The 14321-nt window shown below is 32.9% G+C and overlaps 1 protein-coding gene across 2 annotated transcripts in view; it reads left to right on the top strand.

The window, feature by feature from the left end:
• The window catches only part of LOC150092170 (syntaxin-7-like), a 119333-nt gene extending 105632 nt beyond the window's left edge, over positions 1–13701 (top strand). For both annotated transcript variants that reach the window (XM_090415241.1, XM_090415240.1), the window contains exons 8-10: positions 7321–7435; positions 8663–8745; positions 12681–13701. In XM_090415241.1, coding sequence (XP_090271367.1) covers positions 7321–7435; positions 8663–8745; positions 12681–12776 — 294 coding nt within the window. In that variant the 3' untranslated portion in view covers positions 12777–13701. The remainder of the gene's footprint in view (positions 1–7320; positions 7436–8662; positions 8746–12680) is intronic.
• The last annotated feature ends 620 nt before the right edge of the window (positions 13702–14321 follow it).

The raw sequence follows: 14321 nt of genomic DNA, 5'->3' as shown, positions 1-14321 counted from the left end.
TTGAACACAATATATAATGCTTCATTGTCCTCTTCACAAGATAATAAAGCATTAGTACCTCATGAAGAGGGCACTTTTTAATGTGTAAACATTGCGTCACATTTGCGTTAATAGCCCTGGTGTGCTTTCGAAATGCCTACACCTTTGAGCCCTTCAAAAAAATGTAAAGAGAGTGCAGCAGGTCAAATTCTTAGCTTTCTAATATTTTTAAACCGCTGAGAAGGTGGGGGCTGGGCATGCTAAAATTTTGAGCTCACCCAGCACCTACCATCTGATTAGTTATTGTATCAACCAATCCAATTGAATATTGTCACTTATCATGAGTTGAGCGCTTTGTGTAATCGATGGCTGTATTACAAACAATTGTTACGCATGTTTTTTGGAACTAAAAATTCGAAAGGGAATGTTAGGAGAAAAATGGAAATTTTTTTTTCTTTTGCTTGTGCAGTATAGCATTTGCTGAGGTTGCAAAGTTTTTTAACCGTATATAGAGACATTTTTTATTCTACTCTTTAGAAACAATAGACAGTAAAAGTATCTATTCCTGAATAAAAATGAATATTCTGTGTATTATAAGATGTTGATCTACAACAAAATACCAGCATATGTGAGATTGATAAGACAGAAGAATTGCTGATAACTAAAAAAAAAAAAAAAAAAACACTAATGAATTACGATTCTCAAAAGTGTGAATAATTCTGATAATGATCGGATGTGATGTATATTGAATCTCAGTAAACAAAAGAAGTTTCTTGGAAAACGGAGCAAAATATACACAAACCAGAGAAATGCACATAACAAGGACAACAAATTTTACGAGATGATTTGCTGCTCCATCAAAGTTTATTTATTACTGCTATTCTTTGTCTTCTTGTAAGTTTTTTTTTTTTAATTATGCCATCATAAATTCACTTATTCATGTCTAGACTATAGGATCGTGCTATTTGCTCTACCCAGCAACTTATAGGACACACATATCACAAATGTTAATTATTAATAATTTGTTTACCATTAATGAAAGTATTTCTACTCACACTTATTCTTTTGTTCATTTCCTATTTTAACATGTCTTATAAATGGTGGTTCACATATTTTCATCTTTGAATATTTCAAATATACCAACCAACTATAGCATTCTCCTTCATTGTTGTTTTCTAATAAATCTTTAAACAAACAGAATGTTCCCCACTACGCAGAAGTATTCAAAGTTATCCTGCAATTAATTGTATTGGACCAATTAAGATGAGCTGATGCGCTATGCACTCTCAAAACTTTCATACATCGATAAAAATGCAATCATACGATCATGGGTGTCTGCAGAGAGAGGAAGCAAACGGGGAACTCTCCCCCCCGGGGCTCGAATAAAAAAAATTCCACAAATTATAATTGTAAAAGTGATTGAGATACGTAACCACCTTAAACCTTCGACCATGGAAAATTTTGTCTGTCTTAAAATTTTATTATGAGTTGGCCTGTTTCAGCCCATGCTGGAGTAACCATAGAATGCGTGTTTTATTGCAGCGAGACCAGTTTGTTTGCCCTCTGTGTCTAGTGAGTCACTGAGTGAAGTGTAAATTGTGAATTTATAGTGAAACAAATTTAAACAGAAAAATACATTTTTAAAAGATAAGTGATTTAAAAGATAAGTACATTAATGACACTAGGAAGGATCTGACAGGAGATGTTGAATTGTTTGCTTACTTTTGCATCATCAGTAGAGCAATCAGGGATGTTACTGATATCTAGCACTTACGAAATTATTTGAATAAGCTGGAAATTGTGAGCAAATGATAACTGTCAGTTCAGTGTTAGTGTAAGGTTATTTCCCCAGCATATTATATTAGCATGGTCATGCTACAAGAAAATGATGAGGGTAGGACTCTTGGTGTTATGGTAGATAGGAATTTGAAATTCAAAGGTAACATAGTGGCCAAATAAGTTTGCAAGCACCAGTTCTCATCTGATCACTGAAGCTAAGCAAAGTTAGTATTTGTGAGGGTGACCATCTGGGAACCCTGGGTGCTGCTTGCATGACAATTTCTGTTTCATATGTGAAGGCTCTGGACCTAGGTAGGTAGGTCTAGCCCTACCTACCTGGTTTATACCAGGTCCCTTGCATCTGTAAGCTGTCCTACTTTAGCAAAACAGGCAGGACAGCAAATATCAGAATTTCGGAACACAAAGACTACATCCGGTTTCACCAGTACAGCCACCCTGGGCTTGCAGACCATGCTCTGGATACACGCCACAGAATATGTTGGAAGAAATCCACAGTAATACACTGCAGCATGTATAAATTTGAAAGACTAGTCATAGAATTAGCCTCAGCTTTAAGAAACATGCCAAACCTCAACAAATTTGGATGCATGAGAACTTCAGCCCAACAGCCAAGAATACCTAATATAGCCCGCTATGGAGACACCATTAGGACTTTAGGAAAAACAGTAGTTTCCTCGCTTCGACCTCATTTGCTGTTTTTAGTGCCTGCGTGCACGTGTCTTAATCTTATGTTCCCATGAAGATGGCAATGTGACGTTGCCGAAATATAGGAAGTATGTATTAAAGTTTATTTTAATTTATATTCCAGTTTACGTTGTGAATTCCTTAAGTTATTTAGTAATCATGATACCAATATACCACACTGCAACAATCGAACTTCACACAAGTGGCAATAAAATATGAAATGAAAAAGGTGTCCGACAAGGAGACTCTATCACCCAAAACCTTTATAGCAGTCCTTCAAGAAATATTTAATAATATAAACCGGACAAACCTTGGTATAAAAATTAATAACAGAAACTTAACACACACAAGATATGCAGATGATATAATTTTTACAAACACTCCAGAAGACCTATATCTTGAAAGCAGCAAAGTCGGTCTAAAAATAGACAGAGAAAAAAACTAAAATCATGTTTAATCATTTTGCGACACCAAAAAACATAATAATAGAAAACAATTTCTTGGAAAGAGTCTCTTCATATGCATACTTAGGTTATCTCATTGATTTAAACTGTGGACTCCAAAAGGAAATAGGAGAGTTCAACTTGCCTGGGGTGCATTCAGAAAATTGAAAAGCATTTTTCAAAACAATGATGTCCCGCTCTGTTTAAAAAGGAAGACATTTAACCAATGTATCCTTTCTTTTAGTGTTACATGGTGATCAGCATTCATTTTTGAAATTATGGATTCTACAACCATGTTAAAATAACTCTTTTTATTATCCCGACGTTTCGATCTTCATATCAAGATCATCATCTGGAGCATACATAAATATACAAGACAAGCTGCGTTACATTTCAAACCATAAGCTAAAGAAACAATGATTTGATCACATGCTACTCACTAGCATGACCTCTAGTGAAAAAAAAATAATTAAAAAATTACATCAAGCTAATTTAATTTTTGATTACATGAATAAACATTCTTGCTTACAGATGGTTTTCCTTCCGGTAATAGTGATGTCCTATTTCTATTATTACAACTGTTATTTTTGATTTTAAAAAAAAAAATTAAAAAAATATAAATTACAACATGAATAAACTTTCTTATAGATTTTTTTCCCTTAACAGTGATGTCCTATTTTTCAGTATTAAAGTTATTTTAGATTTAGGATCCTGGATTTTCTAGAGTCCTGTTTATAGTTGTTCTCAGAGAGGAAGGATTTGTGGGACAAATATATGCCTTCCATATGTATGGGATTTTTAGACCATCATTATTGTTTAGATTGGGGTGGTTAATAATGATCTTACAAGCTTCATTAAATTTGCGTTCATACCATGTTTAGGTGTGATGTAGACAACTAATGCTTTTCCAGTCAATTCTATGTAAGGTGTTCAGAGCATGATCAGAAAGGCCAGCTTCACCATAATTATCATATTTGATGTGTCGTTTATGTTCTTTTTGTCTGATCGGAATTGTGCGTCCTGTTTCTCCTATGTATGGTATATTGCAGGTGCAGTAAATACGGTATACTCCAGGGTGGGCCAGCGGAGGGAGTGGGTCTTTGGATGAGTTGAGTAAGCTTTTTAATTTTGCAGGAGGTTTAAAGGTGGCTTTGAGGTTGTATTTTTGTAGTACTCTGTTTATTTTGTCTGATGTCTCTTTAATGTAAGGAATGGTTATAGTTTTACTGTAGTCTGGTTTGTCTTTGTTTTTTATTGAGGTCTTGTAGAGAATTTTGTTAATAGTGTTTTGGCTGTATCCATTTTTTTGAAAAGTATTACTGATCACTTTACCGTATACAGTATACCCTATTTATTGCACCTGCAACATACCATACATAGGAGAAACAGGACGCACAATTCCGATCAGACAAAAAGAACATAAATGACACATCAAATATAATAATTATGGTGAAGACTACAAATACAATCACACAAAAAATAGTGGTTATATACAAATTGAGAGAGAGAGAAACTTGTTGCAATTTTTTGTATTAAAATAATATATATAACACTTGTGCATGATTTCATTTGCGAACCTCATTGTCGAAATATTAGTGAATATATACCCCATTTCTTTTTCTTGTATTCATTGAAAATGCATGGTGTCTCAGCAGCCTCCTTGAATTTTCTTATGTATCTTTCTTCTTCCCCCTCTTCTACCTTTTTATGGTGTCGAGGTACATACCTCGAGACAATAAAAAGGATACTTGAGGATAAAGTGTTTAGCCCTCTGCCTCCCGGTGTGTCCTATATATGTAGATGTGTGCATTCACGGGACTGGTTTGCCTCTTCTGGGTGGGGAAAAAAAATCCTACCTCCTAATGAGACTGACTAACTCACCTTTACTTAAAAGAGATCAGATAAAGGTTCCTCACATCACTGACATGAATTGAACCCAGGTCTTTCCGAACAAAGGACTTTGTCTATACCAACTGAACTACGGAGGCTCAACTTCTTATGTATCTACTTTATGAAATTAAGATATTTTTGTTTCATTCTACACAACATCATGTATCTCTTTTGTGCACAGAAATCTAATCCTGATATTAACTTTTTTTCCGTATGTTTTAAGTATTTGTTTCCCACACACACACCACCACCCAAGATTAAATATGTGATCATAAAAGGTGGTCTGATGATAAGCTCATTACTCTCAGCCCAGCTTATCAATTTATATTTATTTTCAAATAATATCCTACAAGAGTATATTTAATTATTTCATTTGAAGAAATGAATTAGCATAAAATTTCAAGTATAATACTCATACCTGATTTAGACCCCCCCCCCCCTAAGCTGAAGATAAAATTGAAATCCATATGTATGATATGCATCTAGCTGCTCAATTTTATCAAGAGTTCCAGATTAGTTATATCATTTTTTTCATTTTTTTTCAATAAATTTGTATTTGCTATTATATATTGTCAGATAATAAGCATGACAATGAGATTGCACTTGTACGTCTTAAACAGATGTAACTTGTTGAAATTCCAGGAGTCCACCTCCTGGTCTTGAAGATGCTGCACAAGTATTGCTTGTTGAGAGATCACATCACTCCATGAAACGTACTAACTATTATATGATGCTTTGAATGCTCATTTTCACAAGGTATTTCTATAAATGAGATACTATTGCCTACCACTGCCTATTCTGTCAACTTCTCTTCCAGGTCAGGAAAATTTGAGTCCAACCTTCAGTCTGCCTTTTTTTTTTTTTTTTTTTAACAAAGGCAACATCTGGAAAGCCTTTCTTTTTGCTTGTGCAACAACTGAATCTTAGATTTTTTGATACAGCTGAAATGTTATGTTAACCAGTTAGTATTTGTGAGATAACTACATCGATCATGTAGGAGTCAACCTGGACAAGTCTTTTGGATCATGCAGTGTAGCCTGCAAACTTATTGAATATGATCAGGTTGAATATGAACTTCAATATTCTTTCTGCATTTCATATTTCTGATAGGTCTTTTTTTTTGCTATTTCAAATATTGTTATATTTAGGAAAAATAGAAAAATTACTGAATGAGGTAACAAATGATAGAACATTTTTTGATTTAAAACTTTTAATTTCCTTTTATTGGTCAAAGTTGTGTACTTGAAAAAAGAACATCGCAGCACTAAACATTACCTATAGTAATATTCACAATTGAACTATCTTCTGAGCATTTGGTTTTCAACAGCAGTAGGCTAAGCTTACTTCATCTTTAATCAAGATAATTGAACTTTATCTTTATGGCAACAGCTGTCATAAAGCTGATATCGTTGTTCTGAGTACATCAACTTGTACTCAGAATGACACTAATTTTGGGGTATGGATTTTAATGTCTGCTAGTAAGTGCAATTATACTAGATTTGTCAACCCTTTTAGTGCAATATGGAGCTGAAAATACCACTGTTGATATGGAACTTCATCAAAACTCTGTAGTAGTTCATAACAGCATTCCTGCTTCCTGTGGCTATTTGCAAAAAATGTGAGAATTTTGCGTTATTGTGGTGAGACAATTTGAATTTTGGTGTTATTCTCACATTAGTCTCTGACTTTACAAGATCGATAAAGGAATACTGTTCTTTAATGTATTTTTATCATTTCAGTTTGTGAAAAGTGAAAAATTTATTTCTACCAACTCTTACTTGATCTAAACCCAGCTTGTTCTTCACAAAGTTTTGTTTCATTTTTTCATCTCTTCCCCAGTATGTTGCATAAATTTTTCACATTCTCTATACAAATGTGACACACACCAGAGAAATTCCTCTGTAATATTTACATTCAGTTCCCCTCTACTCTTTTTTTTTTTTTATTAATAAATTTTTATGCAAGTTTTACTTAATGCATCTGTAATTTCTTTGATTCTGTCTTAAGAATTATGCAGTAAAGTCAGTTTGGCTTTTTTTTACCTCCATATTTAAGCATTTCAAATAATGCTCACAAGTAGCTTTACTACATTTCAATTTCTAATCTTTTTTTTTTTTTTTCTAAATTTAGTATCAAAATACATTCATGAAATATATTAAGATACATACTTATAGCAAACATTATAAACTCACTCAAGCAATAGGAAATTCAAATGTCATAGGTATAAAGGTATCTAAAGGAAATTCACTATGGCAAAACATCCATTGTTATAAACTGTTCATGTGTGAGGTCACTATAGTGATAGTTGACTGTATGCTTATTTCTAAGATAGTACAGATCCGTAACAGAAGCTGTTGTAAGGGCTTATGTTTTGGATAATTTCATTTTTGAATATTGAGGTTAATAAATTATGGAACTCATAACTGATACTTCCTGAAACCATTTCTGTATGCTCCAGTTAGTATATTTATAATGCAAAATTAAATATGTTCATTGACTAGAATTTTATGTTTGGTCATTTTAGGCAGCATTACTTGAGAGAGAATCATATATCAAACAGATTGAATCTGACATGCTAAATATTAATGAAGTATTCCGTGAGTTGGCTACCATGGTTCATGAACAAGGTGAAACAATAGGTAAGTAAGGTTTATTCTATAAAATTCGTGTATAAATTTTGTATAACCATCTTTTTTGGATGTTGATTTAAATCTTGGTTATTTTTTTTGGAACATCCTGATATTTTTTAGCTGGATGGATTCCCTGTGCATTTTGGAAACATTGTGACAAAATTTGGATGCCTATTTCCCAGTAGGTGGCTGGGTAGAAAAGGACCAGTTTCCTGGTTATTCCTTATACTTTTAAATTTTTGTTCTGTGGAGTTATAGATCAAAGTGACTTCCCTGCAAGAGCATAAATTAGAGATGGTGTGAGATGCAGTTGTTCACTAAATGTTGGAGCACACATGGTTGAGTTATATGTTGGAGATAGGCCAGCAACACCTGGAGCCCACATTGAACTAGTTTCTCTTCCCTTCCTCCTCCCTGTCCAAAAAAATACATGATGAAATGTGATTCATGATATTTGTTGCTGTTGTATTTCACTCCCCCCCCCCTCCTTTATTTATTTATTTTTTGATTGGCCATTTAAAATACTGACTCCTTTGCAGAAACCTCATTTGTCAACACTATAAAAAAACTGACTAATCTGGTCCTTAAACTTAAAAATGTACACTCCCCATTGCAATTATCAGCATAGGAGATTTCTCAAGAGAAACCTACTAACAGTCTCCCAAATTGAAAAATAGCTGCAAATATTTTCATGTGCAGTCACACCTAAAAGACATCGACAATCCACATGTGCAAAGCTCCAGAAATACAACTTAAATTTATTAGCCACAAAACAATTTTATTTGCCCAACATATCAGTGTACTTCGTATAAATATTATTATAGGTGATGTTTTAAAAAACTAAATGTTATGATGAAAAAACAAAGTAAATACATTCTTTAATTCTCATTACACGTCCATAAGATTTAGGTTGCTGCGCATACTGTACTGGAGCGATCTATCAGCAAACACTCTAAGTATTACCAGGTAATGCTTACACCCCAAAAGAGTGAAGTTAGTTTTTGTTTTTTCTTCTTCCAGAAAACCTGGAAGGAGAAAAATATGACTAGACTATGAAAATCTGGACTAAACTGAATACAGAGCTCTTAATCAGAACTACTGAAGATGGAAGTGAATTTACAAAGGTGCTGAACTCCATTAGGAAATAGCACTTAAAGAAGATTATGCTTCAGTTCATTTTTTTAATATGTGATATGTTTTCATTATATACATATTCTTTTCCATGTTTATTTTTAGATTCCATAGAAGGTAATATTGAAACAGCAGAGGATAATGTAGCAACTGCCCATCAAAAATTACGGCAAGCCAGTGATTATCAGGTAAATATGATAAAAGGAATTATTAATATGAAAGAACTGTGCACTCATTCAAACAGTATGCTGTGAAATGATATTCATTCTGTTGACTTTGTAGCAATAGTAACTTTTTATTAACAGTTAGGATCATCTTTTAGGAAGAGGTGGTAAGTGTCTTATAATCCACATATTTAAAATGGAATTTGTTTGATTATTATTGTCTAGGTAGCTTCTTGTGAAATAGGATGCCACTCTGAATTATTTGCATCAGTAAATAAACTGAGTTTTTCCAGTGGTTTCATTATCATTTGTGTGTTATGCAGCATCAGTTGTTAAAATACTTTGTAATTTCTGCATTTTTACCCATGAAGAGTATACATGATAATTTGATAGCCCAAATAAGTAAATTCTTCCTTTCCTAAAAAAAAAGTTCTTATAAACTTTTTTTTCTTCCCCATATTGGTCATTTTCTTGTCAGACATCTCCAGTGTGATCAGTTTTAATTTTCTTCCCCTGGGCACTCCACATCCATCCATAGGAATTATTTCTCTATGCAAACACTTTTTAATCTTTTGCTTTTGATTAGAAAAATGGACATTAGATTTTGCTTTAGTTCTGCTAATAATGTCCGATTCCTTATATAGTTTTACAATTTGAATACTATTCATTTTATTTAATTTAGATTGACTCATATCTCAGGTTTCTAGTTTCTAATACACCTCTTGACTCCATGTTAAAATTAATTTGAATACTATCTTACACACATCACTTCTTCCTTATATGCAATTTTATATTACAGGCTCTTCACCATACTAGCCTTCCTCTGCTATCCATTTTCATATTTAATTTACTATCTTCACTAAAAATATCTGAAATAATTTACTTGTTCCATAAGGTCATTTTTATTATATAGACTTTACAAAAGCTTCTGTTCTTGTAAAATTTCATCAATATTATAAGTACTTCAAATTTAAACATATGGCAGAAGAACAATATATATATATATATTAGACTTACACCAAAGGTAGCAGCATCTATAGTATCAGTGCTGTGTGTTATCAGTAGCATATCAGTTTTGGCACCCTGAGTTGCCTTAGCTAGCACTATTTAAGTAGTTAAAGCACCTCAAGGAGGGTTGTATTCTCGTAAGCTCTCAGGTCATCTTACGAAACTTTCATACATTCATTCAACATTTGAAATAATGTTGGATCTAATATCCACTTTGCTGATATAATTATAAATTGTTTATTTCTGGAATTTTCCATTTTGTATTTTTGGACCGTGGTTAATTGCAGATAGCGAACCCGCAGATAAGGGGGGGCTATGGTATAATAAAAACTAAAACTTCTTTTTTTTTTTGTTTATTTATTCAAAATCAGCCATTTCTAAAAACATTTTTTTTTAAAATGTAAATAGCAGATATCTTACAATATAACATCATGTAAGAGAACATTGAGATAAAAAAAAATGTAAAATACAAGCAGTACAAGAATATATTATGGAAAACTAAGTTTTTTTTTTTCAAAGGCAGACTGTCCAATCCAGAGTTTGGATTGGTCAGTCTGCCTTTGGGTAAATTAAAGAATATACCATCAAATTTCTGATATGTATCCTCAAGGTGTTTACTTATCAGGAAAATGATAGTTTACATTATTACACTTCCTATCAACAATTTTACTATAAATTTGTCTGGTATTTTTCATGAATGGGTTTTCCTCAACTTTGTACCAGACTGATAGCTAACTGTACAAGGAGTAAGAACAGGTATTGGATTAACTGATTGGCTTCAGGTTGGAAAGGGAGTAAGGCAAGGATGTCTACTTTCTTCTCACTTGTTTATTTCAGAATAATCAATGGACATCATGCGTGTAGCATTGGATGAGCTCAAGACAGGAATTAGGATAGGTGGTAGATTGATCATAATCTGAGGTATGCTGATGATAAATACTCATCTGTAATGACAAGGAAGAACTAAGACATGCTCTTGACAAAGTTAACAAGATCAGTAATAACAGAGAACTTCAGCTCAATCCTAGCAAGACAAAGATTATGATTCTCAAAGGAAATACAGACAGGGAAGCTCCTGCTCATAACAGTAATACCAAGACTTTATTTCAGATTAATATAGCACACTGTATTGAAAAGAAAGAAGACCACAACAGATGGATCAAGATAAAAGAAGCAATAATGGCAGTTAAATATAACCCACCCTCCACTTTGAGCCTATTTGCCAATGCGTGCTATCCCCATCTTTTCCATCCCCTGGTCTATACCAAACTATATTTTGTTCTGCTGGCCTCTATCTCACACCAGATAGCCTCAAATGTGTTATTTTCACTTGCCTGCAGTTGAACTACTCTCTTTGATTGCAGTTCATTTGCTGTCAATAACACTCCTTCCCACATTATCATCCCTGAACACACTATATCCTTCACGTTCTATCCTACTAACAATATTATAATAAATTTAGTTTTAATCCTTTATCCAAGTGTGTGCAAACAAAGTTTGCACCTGAAAGTATCTTCAGGAATGGGGTAAAGTGGTACAACACCAGGCAACTCCTTGTAAAGGTGGAGCAAGCTACCAGCACTCCTATCTCAGTATCTCCCATAATGCAAAACACATCTCCTTGCGGATATGTATAATGTTATGCATTAAGGGAAGGGCCACAACCCAGATTAGTTTCGACCTTTATTGAGGTCTCTTCAGTGGGAGCCAGGCCCAAGTGGAGATACCAGGCAGAAGCATTAGCAAGGTCATCTCCTCCTATAGGAGCTGCCAAACGGTGTGTGCCACCTTTTTATTAAATTACTCTGGATTTAGAGAAAGATGTTGAAAGTTTATTTTTCACTTGGTCAGACTATAATAAATTTAGTTTTAATCCTTTATCCAAGTGTGTGCAAACAAAGTTTGCGCCTGAGAGTATCTTCAGAATACACCGGGCAACTCCTTGCAAAGGTGGAGCAAGCCACCAACACTCCTATCTCAGTATCTCCCATAATGCAAAACACATCTTGCGGATATGTATAATGTTATGCATTAAGGGAAGGGCCACAACCCAGACTAGTTTCGACCTTTATTGAGGTCTCTTCAGTGGGAGCCAGGCCCAAGTGGAGATACCATGCAGAAGCATTAGCTAGGTCATCTCCTCCTATAGGAGCTGTCTTCTCTCTCTCTCTCTCTCTCTCCCCCCCATTCTGTTTTAACCATATTACCATCTTAGATTAGCTTTGAAGATACATTTATGAATGAACAATGTTGTGATCCCTTCTAATATTTTCATTTTTAGTATAATTCTGCCACTGATGCTGTCTGTTCACTCCTGATTTTTCTTAGAACCCTCCTGTCCAACTTTCAGATTCAAAGTTTATCAATTTAAACACTAACTTGCATATAACAGATTTAGTGTTTTGGCTAACTTTTCACTTATTCCATATAAATTTATCCATCTGACTCCTTACCAGCTTTGTTAGTCTGTTATCTATTTCATTATTTAATTTGCCACCTTTACTAAAAAATTCAGCCTAAATAGCTAAGATGTTCCATCAATCTGTAGGTTTTCTCCATTCACCTGACTTGCTGGCTTCCATATTCTTGCTTATTTTTGTAGTTTTTATCTCTTTATTACCAATTTTCATACCAATTTGTTATAGCATTTATTCAATTTAGTTATGATCCTGAATACTTATACTGGATTTATTAAGAGTATAACTTCATAAAGTAAAGAGCCAAGTATACTATTACTAGCTTTAATATCTGTAATTTTGATATCAGGTTTAATATCACTTTTTTTTAATACCTTTATTCATTATATAATCATATAAATAACAATAAAAAAAGGATTAAATATATTTATAATTATAAATTATTTTCATTTCTGTCATTTGTTTTACTAATAAGATAATCGATTTATGATATATGTAATTAACAGTTCTTTCTTCTTCTTTTCCTGCTATCAGAAAAAGTACAGACAGAAGATGTGTTGTTTTGTGGTTATTCTTCTAGTAGTTGCTGTTATAGTGACAATTATTATTGTTATTTCTCTAAAGAAATGATTTCTTTTTTTTTTCTCTTTTGTAAATGAAGATGTGATCAAGATATGTGAATTCGGTTGCACACCCATTTTGTAATTTCTTGCAAAACTAGAAATATAATAAGTAATTTTTTAGAGAAAATGCCCTTATGAAATGTTATCAGCAGTAAATTGGGACCCCTCCCTCTCCCTCCCCCCAATCATTTCTCTTTTACCCTCTTATAAAGCTACTATAATAACTGTAAAGTAATGTAAAATGTGTGAATTTTTAACTGAGAACTATAGGATTAATCCTTTGAAATAAGAACCTGTAATTAATTAAACAATTGTTCTGAATATTGTTTTATATTTATGCTATTGTTTAGCTAACCTAACTTCGAAATATATTGATATATATATCCTGCACAATATTTATGAAGTTAAAATGAAAATGTGAGCCAGTTGTATGAATTGTATCAATATCCTTTGTACGAATGCAAATATTGACCCTTACTGCCATCCCATCTCCTTCCCTCTCATAAGTGTGGCATGAATAGTCCTTTTTATTGTGTATTTGTATATAATTCTCATAATAATAACCACTTGTGTAGTCTAAGACCACACACAGCTAGAAAATGTTTATAAAATAAATATAAAAGCATGTTGAAGATATTAATATTGTAGTATATTGTAAAATTGGAACTGTTTTTTAAACGCATGTATAAAAACTGTATTTAATATGCTTTGGTAATTTGTAAAAAAAAAATTAGGTGAAATTGAAATATAACTGTGTATGACTGTTGTTATACTGCTGTTTTGAAACAGTTGTAAAATATCAGAAATGGAGTTACTATTTGTCAGATCTGTATTTTAAAATAGGTGCATAAATAATTCAAAAATTTACATTCCACAATTGAAACATGAAATGAATTTGTATTAAATATTAAAATTTAATATTTATACTGAAATATTGTATAATGTTATTTAATAGTGCAATGTTTATTATTACATATCAAACTTCCAGCATGTTCATTTATGCTGATTTCATCTATATTAGATTCTGATAAATTGGGACACAGTAGAACCAGAACACTAGCCCAATTACTTGGCTAGTGTTCCGGTCATACAGAGTTTTATGGAAAGACTTAAAAAAGTACAAAATACAAAACAAAAGACAAATTGCCATTTATTGAACAACAAAAGTACAAACAGGAGTTCTGACACAAATAGTGCATATTATAGAAAATATTTATACTAAAATGAATTCCAATTTAATGTATATATTAAATAAGCATGTTTGTATATAATTCCTAAAAGTTAATCACGTTTGAGGAATTTATTGAATGTACCCAGCCATGTTCTTTGACTGACTGTAGAAAATATCAGCACAAAGATGCAGATAAAGAACTGCCTTCTTGCATGGAGCTGGAGGTAATAAATTTCCTGGCATGCTGGTCAGTCAGTCAATCACTTGAGCTGAGATGTATCACTTTCCTAGTCATCTGATTCCTTTTAATGTTTTGTTGCAGTTTATTCAACAATTGTGTTCTCACATTGCAGTCTTCATTTCATAGGCACAGCCATTATA

Source organism: Typopeltis vanoorti, unplaced genomic scaffold (genome assembly GCF_054136105.1).
Source record: "Typopeltis vanoorti isolate ZY-2024b unplaced genomic scaffold, IOZ_Tvanoo_1.0 HiC_scaffold_24, whole genome shotgun sequence".
Taxonomy (NCBI): Eukaryota; Metazoa; Arthropoda; class Arachnida; order Uropygi; family Thelyphonidae; genus Typopeltis; species Typopeltis vanoorti.
This window is presented reverse-complemented; position numbering and strand designations above follow the sequence as displayed.